The following is a 15,224-nucleotide window of genomic DNA, read 5'->3' as shown; positions in this document are numbered from 1 at the left end:
GGCTGGTGTCCCTGCTGGGACATTGGTGGTGTCCACGCTAGGGACGTGGCTGGTGTCCCTGCTGGGGATGGGGTGGCTCGAGGGCCAGAAGGCAGGCAGCATCCCATGGAGCCCTCATGACAGGGAGATGCGGGCCCTCTCCGTTTAATGTGTGTGAATTCTATGTTCTACTCTTTGTACTTTTTAGCCAAACTTTGAATTTTGAAGTGATTCACCATTAGCACCCAGCACAACATTCCAGAAGGTCTGCCCTAATCCTACGGCTCTGCGGTGTGTGGGGGGACCACACGGGCTTTGGATGCTGCGGCTGGGCGGTAGGGGGCCGTGGACGGCTTTGGATGCTGCGGCTGGGCGATAGGGAGCCATGGACGGCTTTGGAGCAGGGACACCTGGGAGGTGGTTGCAGATCCCCCTGCAGTTCTCACGGTGGCCATGCTGGTGACCACGCCCTTCTGTCTGGGCCTCCTTGGTCCCTTTGTTCTCATGGAGGTTGTGGCTTCGTTGAAAGTGACTGACCTCCTCTGCACACCCCTTGGAGCCCAGTGGCCCGTCCTGGGGAGCCATGGCTGGGTGTGTGGCTGTGGGTGGCCATTCATAGAAATGGCAAGAGGGGCACATTCCCAGGGGCTGAAGCGCCCAGAGGCCCCCCAACAGCTGTCCCAAGCCTTTGAGAGGGCTCCTCCAATGTCCCCACCACAAGGTCTCCCTCCCTCCAGGCGGCCTCACTGTGGCCATTTGGAGGGAGGCTGGAGTGTTGGCCATCCTGAGCCAGGCTGCTGCTGCTTTCTAGAAGGTGAGGGCCTGTGCGGCCCCCTTGGCCTGGTGCAGTCAGTTCCTGCACCTTCCACAATGTGCGTCAGGTGAGAAAGGCCCGGCTCGCCACAGGCCCTCAGGTTGGGGCCTTTCTAGTTCTCTAGCATCCAGGTCACCCCTGCATCCTGGTCTGCTGTTAATGACTGCCTGGTTCAGGGACTCTACTCAGAGCCACCCAACTGCCCCAAATATTCCTTATAACCAGAAGCTAGGGACTGTGGAGCTCAGTGTTGGTGGAGGGACCTGCCAGTCCTTTGTGGGAATGTGCCCGCTTGGCACAGACCAGGAGCACGGGAGGGACGGACACCCGTGTCCACGGGGCCTGGAGCGGGTCCCACCCTCCCCCAACAGCCCGCTCTGCTGCTGCAGCCCCTCAACCTTTTCTGCTGCCAGCTCTGGCCGTTTAGTCGCCACCCCTGTGTGAGTCAGGCCCTGCTCTGTCTCTGTGACAGGGAGGAATGAGGTGGGAGGTGAGATCTCTCGACCATGGGAGGTCTGCTATGTCCTGATCTCAGAGTCGGTCTTGGTCTTGGGAGGATAACACAGAAGGAGGGCTTTTTCCCTGCGAAATTCCGCACTGTTGTCATTCCCAAGGGCAAGTGAGTTTGAGCCAGCGGGGCTGCGGGCGCTCTCACGAAGGGAGCAGGGTCCTGCACGCCTGCCTTTGTTTGGGAGCAGCACAGGGGAGGGCCCATGGGAGGAGACAGTCTTGGGAATAAGCTCAAGGCACCTCCCCCACGGGACTACGCCTCTGAGGTTTTCTTCTCAGTCCAGGGCACCCCAAACCCCTGCAGTCCAGCCCCCTTCTTTGTGGGATTTGTTCTCCTCTAAGAGATGGCAAGAGCAGCGTGTCAGAGGCATTCTGTAATTGTTGGCTTTCTATGGCTTTTTAAATTCAGCAGTTAATGCGTTTAACTCGAGACACACACATATACTGTACATCATAACCCAATACGCACAGCGCGGAGAAATAACTTACCTTTCCCACCTGCAGTGGCCCCGGTGTCTCCTAATCCATTTTCCTTTCTAACCAAAGCATGGGTTTCATGCCCTCGTGATGCCTCACGTTTCCATCTAATCCCTAGAAGCTGATGAGCTCCCAGGGGGCAGCTGTTTCCAATGGGAAGAGGCAGCCCCCTGAAAACGGGGTTCTCCTTCACCCCACCTGCCATCTCTAGTTTTCTCCCAAGAAGACACCCCACAACTTGGACCTGGGGGGCCGTAGGGGCTACTAGAAGCTGCAGGCCATTCTTCCTCGGTTAGAACCCGCAGAACTCGGGGCACCCTCTGTCCCTGGCCCACAGTGAGGCTTCAGAAGAGGGACCAGGTGTGGGAGACCGTCATTTAGGAAGCCTTAAATACGATGAGACTTCGTAACAAGTAAATTGACTTATGTTAAAGGCTGGAAAGGGAGAGATCGCCTCCCCATCTCACCAAAAAGAGACGGAAAGAAGCTATCGATAAGCCATCTTCTGCCCTCCCGCTCTGCTGTCTTCCCTGGCCAGGGACAGGATGAACGTTGCACCTTCCAGACCCCAGATCGGTGTGTGTTTGCCAAGGAGGCTGTCCACACCTGAAGGCTGGGGCCCCAGCCCTGCCGGCCCCATTTCCTGGGACAGGCCACCCTGTCTCCCGAGGGGCAGAGGGACCTTTTGAGTCTGCTCTGTGCCCGGTCACCCGATGGGGAGTACACAGCTGCCCTTCACACCCTCCTCCCATGGAGTGTCCTAACAGGCGGGCTTCTCGGTCATCTTTCCCGTTGGGCTTAATTCATTGATTTAACCTCTCATTCAAGTTGATGGAGATCGTTCTGAGTTCATGGCACTTGGTTCACAGCAGCTCCTTTCTCAGAATCACTTTTTGAAGTTTGATCTGGGCGGTTCCCGCCAGCACCGCTGCCTCCCCTGCAGGAATGCGTTACCCTCCACGCTGCTCAGATACGTAAGGCAGGTCATGGCCTTTCCAGCGCCCATCCCGTCTGAGACAGCAGAGACGCCCTGCAGTGCGTCACTGACCTTTCTCAACAGCCAAAGGTCAGTTCAGAAGACCAAGAAGCTGGCACCACTGAGACGGGTGATGGGCTTGGGTCCTGCACTCTCCCACCGTTTACTGCGCTGAGGGTGTTCATGGACCTTATGAGGTCTGAGCAGGTGGTGAATAAATACGGCCCCGCGGTGTCCACAGGGCTGTCTCCAGCTGCCCTTTTCCTTCCTTTCTGGCAAGCACCTCCTACGCTCCACACGTAAACTCGCCACGGATGAGGGGCTGCCCAGAGCATCTGCCCTGGGCCAGGCTTGGATTCCTTGGCTCTCGTGGCTGCCTGGGACACTCGCCAGCCACCCTACCTGGACCCTGCAGTGCCTGGGGAAGAACTGCAGTGGGGAGCACCCTGCCCACCTCACCCCAGGCCCTGCACCCCACTGTGTACTCCAACCCAGGCCCTGCGCCATCCACTTGGGCACTGCAGCAAAAGTCAGGTGGTGCATCTCCCAAATACCAGCCTCAGTCATCCCAGAAGATGGGCTTGCATGGTTCGTTCATAAGAATGAGCTCTGTCTTCTGAGATGATTTCTGAAGGGGGGTCAGTAGATTCAGGGAGGAGCTTTGCGGCGGGTCTCAGGAATCTCGGAGCCTGGAGCCCTGAACAAGTCACTTAGCTGCTGTGTGCCTCAGTTTCCCTACTTACCAAGGAGCAGAATGTGCTGCATCTGGCCAACATTTTTTTCCAGGAAAATGTGCGAGGAGAGCAAGTGTGTTACTGAGCGCGGCGAGAAGCCCTCACAGTGCTGATGGGCAGCAGGGACCTCCCAGGGACCCAGATGGCAGCCCTGGGCTCCTTCCAGCAGACACTGGGTTTCTTTTTGGATTTCAACCAGGCAGGGTCGGGTGGCTGAAGGGAGAGAGCAGAGTATAGGCTGTATGGTGGGGGTGGAGGCTGAGCATGGAGCGAGACCCCGGCTGGCCACTCACTGAGCAGCTTGGCCTCTGAGCCCAGCCAGACTCCTCATCCACAGACTGGGTGTTGCGGCCATCACAGCTGAGTCGGTAAAGGGTCTCGCCTTGTTCTGTGACGTGCAGAAAAGGATTAGTCCGTGTGGGTGATTGTGCAGAGGAGGATGAGGAGGAGGAGTGGGCAGCCCTAGCATTCCCGGACATAAAGGCTGCATGTGAACATATGTGCACAGTCATGTACCCACTCACATCTACACAGGCACGCCCTCACACAGCACCCACGTGTCTCACACTCACGCCCACATGGTGGAATGGGTTGAGCTATGGCACACGGGTGCACTTCCTGCCGTATCTTGAAGGCTTTTTGTGTGACCGTTGTATAATTTGTGGTGTTTTTAAATTTAAACTATGCCTTTATTAAGGCATAGTTTGCATGCTGTAAAATACATTCCTCTTAAGTGAACCATTTAATAAACTTCAGAGCATTTAGAAACTGTGCAGCCATCACTGCCATCCAACTGCCCCCAGAGGAAACCTCGCCCCTCTGCAGTCCCTGCCGCCAGCTCCCTGGCCCCGAAGATGCTGCCTTTACTGGACGTCTCAGAATGGAGCCAGGACTTTTGCATCCAGCATCTCCCTCGCAGCAGGATTTTTTAGACCCATCCCTGTGTCAGTTCTGCCTTCCTTTTCACCACGGAACAGCATTCCCACATTATTTTCTAAAACCTGTGCTTTGTGGACTTAGGTCTCCGAAGCTTGAGTTCTAGAATGTTCTCAGCAGGCCCATCTCATGATAGAGGATGGAAACCAGCTGTAGAGTAGAAGGGAGAGTTGGGCCGAGGAGGACTCCAGGGCTCAGCCCTGAAGAGATGCAGGTGGTGGCCTGTCTTCCTCGTGGCCTTGCCTGTCCACTGCCTGGCCCTGACATCACAAACGTGGCAAGCCAGCCTCTTCCGTCGCGAACACGCTAGTCGAGAAGACAAGACATTCAGAGGTGGGGTCTGTGTTGGGGCCTGGTCACGCCTCTTCTTTCTCCGGGTGCAAAGTTGTCTTCCTGATGAGCTGAGTATAGAGGTTCCCACGGTGTCCCCTCAGTGCCCTGGTGGGAGGTGCTCACAGTGACCAACCTTGCCTTGGATCTTCAGCACGTTTTCGGGAAAAAGCCGCACTCTCCCGGGAATACGACAGGGCTTCCCAAGCCCAGATCTTCCTGGCATTCGGATGGACGGCGGCCTTCACTGGAGCACTGAGCCTCAACTGTGTGGCCCTGAGACTCCAGAAGGGAAGGAAGGAGCTGGGGCCAGGGACGTCCTGCTTTGACAAGAATCCGTTTATTGTGTTTATTAATACGAATGTGGAGGTTTCCGTTGCTTTTCCTTTTCTTCTCACTAGTGATGTTTGGAGCCCATTGGCCCCAGGTCACCTGTAACATGCCAGCGCCCACACACACCAGCACCTGCACACACGTGGGGCACCATCGCTTTGATCATGAGTGCGATCAGCACAACTCCCCACCCCACCATGTCCCCGGCTCTGCCCACCAAGGGGTCCTGGTGCCTGTTGTCGCCTCTGTGCTGTGTGTGGCGGCGGTGTTCTGCTGCCCCCCGACCCCCAGCCCCCGCCTGCCTTCTGCCACTGTCCTGCACCCAGGCATCCCTGAGAGATGCAGCTGCTGCCGCCCTTCCTGATATGCCGGCACTGTGACTCTAAGCAGAGGCTGAGGGCGCCCGGCACGGGGACGAGCTGCCCAGGCACCAGAGCCAGTGCCAGGGCCATGAGAATCCAGCCTCTGCTCTCTGGGGCTGTTTTTTTTTTTTTTTTTTTTTTTTGCCATTTTTAAAAATTTCTGTGCTCTCGGCTAAAGGGGTCCCCACATCTTCCATAGTCAACAGCTCTACGTTTGCTGTGGAGAGAGAAGAGACCACCGCTGCTGTCTTGGGTGTGAGTGTGTGGCCTCGAGGGTCTGGGAAGGCGATCTGAGCGGTGGGAGGGAGGGAGCCAGCATCATTCCAGGGGCTGGGGAAGGTGAGACCTGAGCCTCCTAAATCTTCTAAACCCACTGGGCCAGGCCTTAAGGCGGCTGGAGTTTGAATTTCCTGAGATGAACAACTTCTCCTCTGGAGGTCCAGACCCCTGACTAGAGGAAGGTCCCAGAGCATCCCAGACTCCATGACAGGAAACCGAAGGAGTGCATGGCTGAGGACAGAATTCCGCAGCCCAGGCCCGTGGGAACTGCATCTCCTGACCTGCAGCGCCCAAAGGTCTGGGTGCTCCCAGGGCCAGGCAGATTCCTGGGGTCCCTTCCCCTCCCTAACACTGTGCCAAAGAGCTCGAAGGCATTGCTCATCTCCGCTGAGCAGCAGCCGGGGCTCCAGGCCCTGCGGGAGATGTCCCCACCCCTCATGCTGATGCCCCCATCTGCTGTCCTCTCGAGCCAGGACCCCCTTCCTGGCCTTCCAGCCGCTACAAACAGGAAGGGATTTGCTGGCCCTAGGCAAGGAATGAAGTGTCCTCAGTTTCCAGCCCCTAAAGGGAGCCAGGGTACCTCCTGGCAGAGCCTGTCCAGGAATGGCCTCTGTGTTGCTTCCTAAGCTCAGTAGCAGATGCCACAGGAGGTATGTGGGGCAGGGTGCCCGCCCAGGCTGCCTTCCTCCTGCCATCCTCCTCCTCCCCTGCTGCTGCTCCATCATCCCCAGCAGCCCTGGCTCTGGCATCTGTGCCCGTGGGGTTTGCATGGCCCCCTCCACATTATAGAAGAAGCAGGCACTCTGAGGAGCTAGGGGTTGTCGGGTGGGGGAGTTGGGTCCTGTCTCCCCCAACCTGGGTCTCACGAGGTCCACACCGCGAGGCTGGGTGCTGAGCTGCCCTGCATGGGAGCGCTGCGTGGCCGGTGCCCTGAGGTTGTTTATTTGCATTCCAGGCGCCCTCCACACACCCAGCTATTTGCAGCTCTGACCCTTGCCCTGGCTTGGCCACGCTGGATTCCCAGCCCAGGCTTCCCTCTCAGTTCCCTTCCCAGTGAGAAACTCGGCAAGGGCGGGTCCTGGAAGGCACGGCTGTGATCTGGGAGGTGCTGAGCACCCACCCGTGACCCATGGCCGGGGAGGACCCAGTAATGTCAGCATGGCGGTGCCCCCGAAAGGGTGGGGCATAGACCCTGCCCAGACAAACCCTGACACGTTCCCTCCTTCAGGGGCACGATGGATGGAGCCCAGTCCTGAGAGGCCTGCAGGCAACCGGCAGGAGCCGACCCTGGGAATGGACGCGATGGCCTCAGAACACCGGGATGTCCTCGTGCTGCTGCCCAGCCAGGAGCAACTGCGACTGGCCGTGGGGGTGAGCAGGGCCCTGGGTGGCTGTGGGGGTGAACAGAGCCATGGGGGTGAGCAGGGCCCTGGGTGGCCATGGGGGTGAGCAGGGCCGTGGGGGTGAGCAGAGCCTCAGGACACAGCCTGTGTACTGAGAAATCCCTGGACCGCCTGAGTCTGCTTACACCAGGTGCCTGTGAGGTGTCGGATGGTCAGTCCTTTTACTGGGCCTGTGAAGGAAACATCACTGATAGACGTTGCTGTGAGAAATAAGTTTATGGTTCAGCACATCTTTCCTGGGAGTGCTGAGGGAAGAGCGCCAGGAAGCCAGTTTCCAAGGGGTAGCCCCTGTCTTGTGTTCAGACGTCACCGTCTCTCTGCTTCTCTCTTTCCTTTTCCCCCTTTTTGTCTACCTGTTTTAGTTGAGTTTGTGGGGACAGGAGTTGAGAGAGTACTTTCATTTTAATGATTAATGTGGATAATGAAAATGTGCAATTAAAATTAGAGTGGTTTGTTAAAGAACAATGACTTTCTGCATAACTAATTTATCAATGCTACCTGGAATGAAGTGTGACTTGCTGGTAATATCTTGGTTCAAGTCCCCTGGGAATCTCTTGTCTGCCTGGAGATAGAGTTCTGTGTTTAAGTAAATGCCCATATCTATGTTTGTGGCAAAATCTCCCCCAAGACTCTGTCTCCCCACCTGGCAATGGGAAGCTGGAGTTGAGCTAATGGGGGGTGTCCCGTAGTTTCCTGGGGTCCCCAGCGATGCCCCAGGCTTTGGGGAGGGGTCATAAGAGGACCTGTTGCAGGGAAGATGCTATGGCTTTGGCCCCCTGCCCCATAAGAGCTGGAACTTTTATGTTTCTTACACTGAACTTCACAGTAAGATTTTAACTGAGGGATGGTGCAGCCAGAACACAGTGAACCGCCTGGGTGAATCATGCTCGTCTGTTTTTGACTGAGCCCCCTGAAGTGCCTCTGCAACTCCTGTGGCCCCTGCTGGGCCTGGCAAGTTGGCAACCACTGAGCCCACTTCCTATCAGGGTGTGAGCACTTCTGTGTCTGCAGTTGGAGAGGAACCCTCTATTGGGGTGTGTGTGCATCTGTGTCTGAAGTAGAAGAGGAATCCTCTATTGGGATGTGCACGCATCCATGTCTACAGTTGGACAGGCAGGAACCCTCTAACGGGGTGTGTGCAAACCTGTGTCTGCAGTTAGACAGGAACCCTGTATTCAACCAAATATGTGTCAAGCCCAGTTATTAGAAAGGGATGGGCTGGGAAGACTGTCACTGAAGATCTGTGTTACTGCCATTGTGGGACCTGCCCTTCACCACGTTAAGCAGACAATAATCATATTCGTCTGTTCTCATGCTGGTAATAAAGACATACCCAAGACTTGGTAATTTATAAAGGAAAGAGGTTTAATTGACTCACACTTCCACATGGCTGGGGAGGCCTCAGGAAACTTACAGTCATGGCAGAAGGCACCTTCACAGTGTGGCAGGAGAGAGAATGAGTGCCCAGCGAAGGGGAAAGCGCCTTATAAAACCATCAGATCTCATGAGAACTCACTATCATGAGAACTGGATGGGGGAAACTGCCCCCATGATTCAATAACCTCCCACCAGGTGACTCCCACAGCATGGGGAGATTATGGGAATTACAATTCAGGATGAGATTTGGGTGGGGACACAGCCAAACCATATCAATAAGGAAGCCAGTCTTCCAATAACTCAGGATTAACTCAGGATGAGTAAGCTGGATACCTCATTTGACTTGAGACTGTACAAATGAAGAACCGCAAAATGGCCTCCTGCAGATCCAGCTGCCCCAGCTGTGCCCTGCTGTGAGATTTCCTCCTGGAGCCCCAAGTGAGGGTCCTCGGGAGAGTCAGAGCAAAGCGCACAGCTACTGGCCGGCACCATCGGTCACAGGTTTGGCACGCTGCAATTCCGCCCAAGAACGCCGCCTCTCCTGCCCAGTGGCCAGAGATGCGCCCCAGAGCTGCAACAGACAAGACTCAGGGAGAGCTCTGCAGGGGATGCCCGACAGTCCCATCCATGCTGGGGCCGAACAGGTGTGAAGTAGCCTCACGTGCGGGACACTGAAAATGTGGACACAGGACGCCGGAAATGTGGACACGGGACACTAAAAATGTGGACACGCGATGCCAGAAATGTGGACACGGGACACCGGAAACAGGGACATGCATCAGATGCTGGGTGTTTAGAGGCTGCTGTCAGAGGCTCAGCTGTAGGAACACTGTTGGGATCAGTCGCATCAATTGGGCGATGGATGATGAGAGACACCGATGCTCACGCTCATGGCAGACCAAGCATTCATTTGTGCTGTGCGAGGAGAGACCCCAGAGGGCGGCCCTGGAGGTGACGCTGCATCATGTGTCCCTGAGTGATCTCGGGAAATCCTCACACCAGGGACAGACAGTGATGGAGGGGGCAGCCCTGATCCACCGTCTGGAGCACCCCACCCCCTCCACCCTCACTCCCCTGTATTCACAGGGGCTCTGATGGGCATGTGGCTGGTGTTTAGCCTTCAACTTTGGGAGAGAGTGAGGGACCCAGACTTGTTAGCTACAGGGAGTGCTTGACTGGGTGGTCCCCCTGGTGCCCTGCTGGGCCTCGTTTGCTCAGCTGGCCTCCCTGGGGACAGGTGCCAGCCCCTCCCTGAGCCCCTCCCCACCTCTTTTGCAGGTGAAGGCCATTGGCCGGGAGCTTTTCCAGCAAGTGTGCAACGCTGTGAGCATCAGAGACACCCAGTTCTTTGGCCTCTGTGTGATCAGAAGTAAGCATCGCTCAGGCCTCACCTGCAGAAATGCCCAGGGGCTGCATCTGCCGGAGGTCAAGGGGGCGGGTGCACCACACACATCCATAATGTACACAAATATTTACACATCTCTCTCACATGTACACATGCACACACCACACACATGCACACAGTTACACACCACTCGCACATGTAAACATGCACACACCACACGTGCACAGTTACACACCACTCACACTTGTACACATGCACACACCACACATGCACAGAATTACACACCACTCACACATGTACACATGCACACACCACACACATGCACATACACACCACTCACACATGTACACATACACCACACATGTGCACAGTTACACACCATTCACACTTGTACACATGCACACACCACACACATGTACACAATTACGCACCACTCACACATTTACACATGCACACACCACACATGCACACACACACCACTCACACAAGTAAATATGCATGCACCACACACATGCACATACACACCACTCACACGTACACACGTTGCACCACACACATGCACACAGTTACCACTCACATGTACACATACACCACACAATACACACAACACACTACTCACACATGTACATATGCACACACCACACATGCACACAATTACACACCACTCACAAGTACACAGGCATACACCACACACGCACACACACCACTCACACATGCACGCATGCACGCACCACACATGCAGTTACACACCACTCACATGTACACATGCACACACCACACATGCAGTTACACACCACTCACATGTACACATGCACACACCACACATGCACAGTTACACACCACTCATGTACACATGCACACACCACACATGCACAGTTACACACCACTCATGTACACATGCACACACCACACATGCAGTTACACACCACTCACATGTACACATGCACACACCACACACATGCACAGTTACACACCACTCATGTACACATGCACACACCACACATGCACAGTTACACACCACTCACATGTACACATGCACACACCACACATGCACAGTGCCGATTGTGCTCTTCTGAGGGGCCGTTGGCTCCAGGGGCTTCCAGGAAGCCTCTGTGCAGTAGCAGGCTCCTGGATTTATGTGAATTCTTACCTGGAGTTCTAGTACATGCAGACGGCAGGTGGGGGGGGTGGGGCCAGCCCCCTGGGCTCCACAGACCCCTCAGCCGGATTGCGTCGCATGGAAGAGCCGTAAGAACCCGAAGTGCTTCGTGTGCACTTTTTGCTGCCCCAGGAAGTGAGTGGCAGCGCCTGTATCCAGTGCTGCAAAGGACTGGGGGCTTCTCATCTATAGTGGGGGCTTGAGGTTGGCAGCACAGACAAGCCCTGGCCCTCTCTCCCCAGCCAAGCCAAGGGAGGCTACTCGGGGCACGGACAGATGGAGATGAAGCTCAGTGCTGACCAGCGGTGGCTGAGTATCCCCCTGGCCTTGCTGCATGAGGAGGAGCAAGACCTCTGCCTGAACCGACCTCTCCCAGGCTCCCCCAGAACAAGCCGGCCTCTGTCTAGGGGAGTGAGTGAGCCAGGGTGTCCCTGCACAGGACACCGGGACCCATGCAGCATCTTCCCAGGGTCTGCAGCACCTTGTCGGGGGCTGTGAAGGGAGCGTGAGATTTTAGGATCCTTCTGGATGAAGCCGTCTTGCTGTGACCGTCCCACGTGGTGCCCTGGGGTTCCACCCCCAGTTTCTCTTCCCACCATTGTGAGTGTGGACAGGGGTCAGCGCTTCCCTCAGTGCAGGTGGCCCCGGCCCCTTCTGTGCCTCAAAGTAGAAGCGAGAGTGCCCCTGTCTCAGTCTCCTCCTTCTCTAATCTCCGCCTGGAGCAGAACCCTGACTCCATCTCAGGGCTGCTCTGGAAGCTGACCCCTGGGTGGTGTGGAAGGAGGATCCTGTGGGGCAGAGGGGTGTTGCCTTTGGGGAGTCCAGTTTTGCTGTTTGGTTTTGTAGTTGGTGTCATCAATCTGTGATTTTAGAAATGAAAAGAAAATTAGTCTGGAGGGAATGAGAGAAGAAAGTCAAAGCATCCCAACCCTGTTCTTGGCATCGTTTATTTCTTAAAGGCTTGATTGAGGCAAGGTCTCACTCTTATCACCCATACTGGAGTGCAGTGGCACATTCATAGCTCTCTGCAGCCTTGAACTCCCAGGATCAAGCAATCTTCCTGCCTCAGCCTCCTGAGTAGCTGGAACTACATGCATGCACCACCACACCCGGCTAATTTTTTTTTTCCCTGTGGTGACCGAGGTCTCATTATGTTGTCCAGGCTTGCCTTGAATTCCTGGCCTCAAGAAATCCTCCTGCCTTGGCATCCAAAATTGCTAAGATTACAAACTTGAGCCACCGCATCCAACCCTGACATCTCTATTTTTCAAATGACTCATTCCATAGCTGAGAGACGAGTGCCTGGGTTGCAGAGGAAGAGGGGAGGGATACATGTTGCTAAATTGCTTTCCCAAAGGGCGTGCCTGGAGCATGTGCCAGTTTTGAATATCAGCTTGTAATATTCCTGCACGCTGGAACATCGTTTTAGTAAGCAAGCATTTGACACCCGCACGTGTGTTAGGATGCTCTTTGCGTTGTCGGCCGAGGAAAGCCCCATACACTGCATCAGTTGGAGACGCACAGTTTTCAGCTGTGCATCTCTTCTCTCAAAGCCACACTCAGTTTTGAACAAACGGTGACACCTGAGAAGCATGGTGACCACTCTGATGAAGCCTTTTATTTTGTTTTCAGACAATGAGTATATATTTATGGATTTGGAGCAAAAGCTCAGCAAGTACTTCTCAAAAGATTGGAAGAAAGAAATATATGAAGTAAGTATAGAGTGTGGGGTGGGAGAGGGCAGGGCACCACGGTGGACTGTGCTGGACCACAGGGATGCATGGGGTGGGAGAGGGCAGGGCACCACGGTGGACTGTGCTGGACCGTGGGGATGTGCTGCCTTCTGTCCACGCAGCTGTCCCGTCCGCAGGGGACTGCAGTGAGCCAGAGGCTGCAGGCAGGTGAGCCCGCCCCGAAGCCCACCTTCGCAGATGTTCTTGAACGCTGTAGACCATGTCCCACTTAGAGTTTTCCTGTAGAAATTACCGTGAGTTGTGTTGTCAGCTCTGGCGGCGGACACCTGAGCTTCGGCTTTGAACTGAGCGTGACGCAATCCAGGCCCCTCCCCCCGAAAGGGGAAGACGGGCCAACCAGGGGCACCTCCCTGTGGCTCACTTGCTCTTTCTTGTATTTTCCCCACCAGGAAAATGAGAAACCCAGAGCCCCCTTTGTGGCCTTCCTCCGGGTGCAGCACTATGTGGAAAACGGAAGGGTCATAAGGTAACGGCATGCTGACTTTAAAGGATGTTTCCTGGAATACTGAAAATCTGCCACATGACATAGAAGTCCCATGAAGGCCACACATTACATTTGAGTTTCTCCAAAAACAAACAAACAAACAAACAAAAAACACCACTATATTGACTGTTTGCTTTGGGGGACACAGGAATTCTATTTAATTGAAAGGTATACAGACTGTGTCATACATTGGTACTTCTTTTTCTTTTTCTTTCTTTTTTTTTTTTTGGAGATGGAGTTTCACTCTCGTTGCCCAGTCTCGGCTCACTGCAACCTCCGCTTCCCGGGTTCAAGCGATTCTCCTGCCTTAGTCTCCAGAGTAGCTGGGATTACAGGCGGGCACCACCACACTTGGCTCATTTTGTATTTTCTGTAGAGATGGGGTTTCTCCACGTTGGTCAAGCTGGTTTCAAACTCCCGACCTCAGGTGATCCACCCGCCTCGGCCTCCCAAAGTGCTGGGATTACGGGTGTGAGCCACTGTGCCCGGCCTAAAGTGGTGCTTCCTCAAATGCCAGGACTCGTCCTCTCGAGGGTGGGTACACCATCCAGAGCTGGGCGAGGCTTCTGGAGGTCACTGGGCGCAGGGCTGCTGCACTTTCTGCATGGCGGTTCTCGCTGTTCGCTGCCCACTCTGCAGGTGTCTAGTGGGAAGCTCTCCCCGGCAGGACAGGAGAAGTTGTACATGTGGTGGGCTGCACGCTGGACCAACAGGGGCTACTTCTTCCAGAGCTGCCTTAGAGTTTCTAGGAAAACAAAGATGTCCCTCAGGAGGATCCTGAAACTTTCTTCCAGAACAGAGCTTCAGGGATGCGTGAACAGTGTTTTCCCTGGGGGGGAACCTAAGGGGGTTTCCCAGGAATTCCCTAAGCAGGCACCATCCCCCCCGTTCCAAAAGGGATGCGTGCGGTTGTGTGGAAGGTTCTAGGGAGTGAAGGGCGTGTGGGAGGGTTTTGGAGAGTGAAAGGCGTGTGGTTGTGTGGAGAGTCCTGGAGACACTGGTGTGTGGTTGTGTGGAGAGTCCTGGAGACACTGGTGTGTGGTTGTGTGGAGAGTCCCGGAGACACTGGTGTGTGGTTGTGTGGCAGGTTCTGGAGAGTGGGGGTGTGTGTGAATATGTGGAAGGTGGGGGGTGTGTGAATATGTGGAAGGTTCTGGATAGACTTAGAGGGGAGGTCTGGAAGGTGTTGGGTTGATGGACAGAGCTACCTGGTGCTATGGGGCCAGTTCGGGGGAATTACATGAGAAGATCTTGTACCTGCATCTTGGGCGAACCTCCCGCCCGGCCCCTGTGATTAATGAATACCAGCCATGGCCAGGCCCTGTGCTGGGCGGTGAGCTCTGGGAGCCAGGTCTGTCCACATCCAGGGATTTGAGTCACCCAGACTCTGTGCAGCTCTCCTGCACTGGGGCCTGGTTTGATGGAGGCCGAGCTCACCAGGGAAGGAGCGGGACCTTGGCAGGAGGAGCCTCATCTAGTGGCTGCTTGCTGGCAGGAAGTTGCCTGCGTCCTGCTCCAGGAAGAGTGCGGGCCTGTGCCGCGCTGGCCCTGCAGGGACACAGCTGTGGGTAGAACAAGACAGGAACAAGGTACCAGGGGCTCAGGACAGCCCTGGGAGCTGGCGTGGGGAGGGATAAGGCAGGGCCAGAGGGGCCGGGAGTCCCCACACTGGCCTTCCTGGAACTCACTCCCTGCCACCTTCCAGCGACCACAGGGCACGGCACCTGTACTACTGCCACCTGAAGGAGCGTGTGCTGAGGTCGCAGTGCGCCCACCGGGAGGAGGCCTACTTCCTGTTGGCCGCCTGTGCGCTGCAGGCTGACCTGGGTGACCACCGGGAGCTGGCCCACGCCGGGAGGTACTTCGAGCCGCACTCCTACTTCCCGCAGTGGGTAAGGTGGGGGCCGCCTCCTCCCAGCATCGTTGGCCTGGTGCCTGTCCACCTCCACCGGGTGCCGTCCGTGGGAGCAGG

General features: G+C 55.7%; 1 protein-coding gene across 3 annotated transcripts in view; it reads left to right on the top strand.

Moving 5' to 3' along the window:
- FRMD1 (FERM domain containing 1) overlaps nucleotides 1-15,224 on the top strand; it is a 36,890-nt gene that overhangs the window by 13,420 nt on the left and 8,246 nt on the right. Inside the window, exons 2-6 of one of the 3 annotated variants that reach the window (XM_023223626.3) lie at nucleotides 6,959-7,101; nucleotides 9,789-9,879; nucleotides 12,647-12,726; nucleotides 13,158-13,234; nucleotides 14,958-15,144. In XM_023223626.3, coding sequence (XP_023079394.1) covers nucleotides 6,970-7,101; nucleotides 9,789-9,879; nucleotides 12,647-12,726; nucleotides 13,158-13,234; nucleotides 14,958-15,144 — 567 coding nt within the window. In that variant the 5' untranslated portion in view covers nucleotides 6,959-6,969. Of the gene's footprint in view, nucleotides 1-6,888; nucleotides 7,102-9,788; nucleotides 9,880-12,606; nucleotides 12,727-13,157; nucleotides 13,235-14,957; nucleotides 15,145-15,224 lie in introns of those variants that run through there. The other 2 variants (XM_023223624.3, XM_023223625.2) reach the window with 2 other exon arrangements.

The sequence above is a fragment of the Piliocolobus tephrosceles genome, chromosome 5 (assembly GCF_002776525.5).
Source record: "Piliocolobus tephrosceles isolate RC106 chromosome 5, ASM277652v3, whole genome shotgun sequence".
Taxonomy (NCBI): domain Eukaryota; kingdom Metazoa; phylum Chordata; class Mammalia; order Primates; family Cercopithecidae; genus Piliocolobus; species Piliocolobus tephrosceles.
The sequence above is the reverse complement of the archived record's forward strand: the minus strand, read 5'-3'. Positions and strand labels throughout refer to the sequence as shown.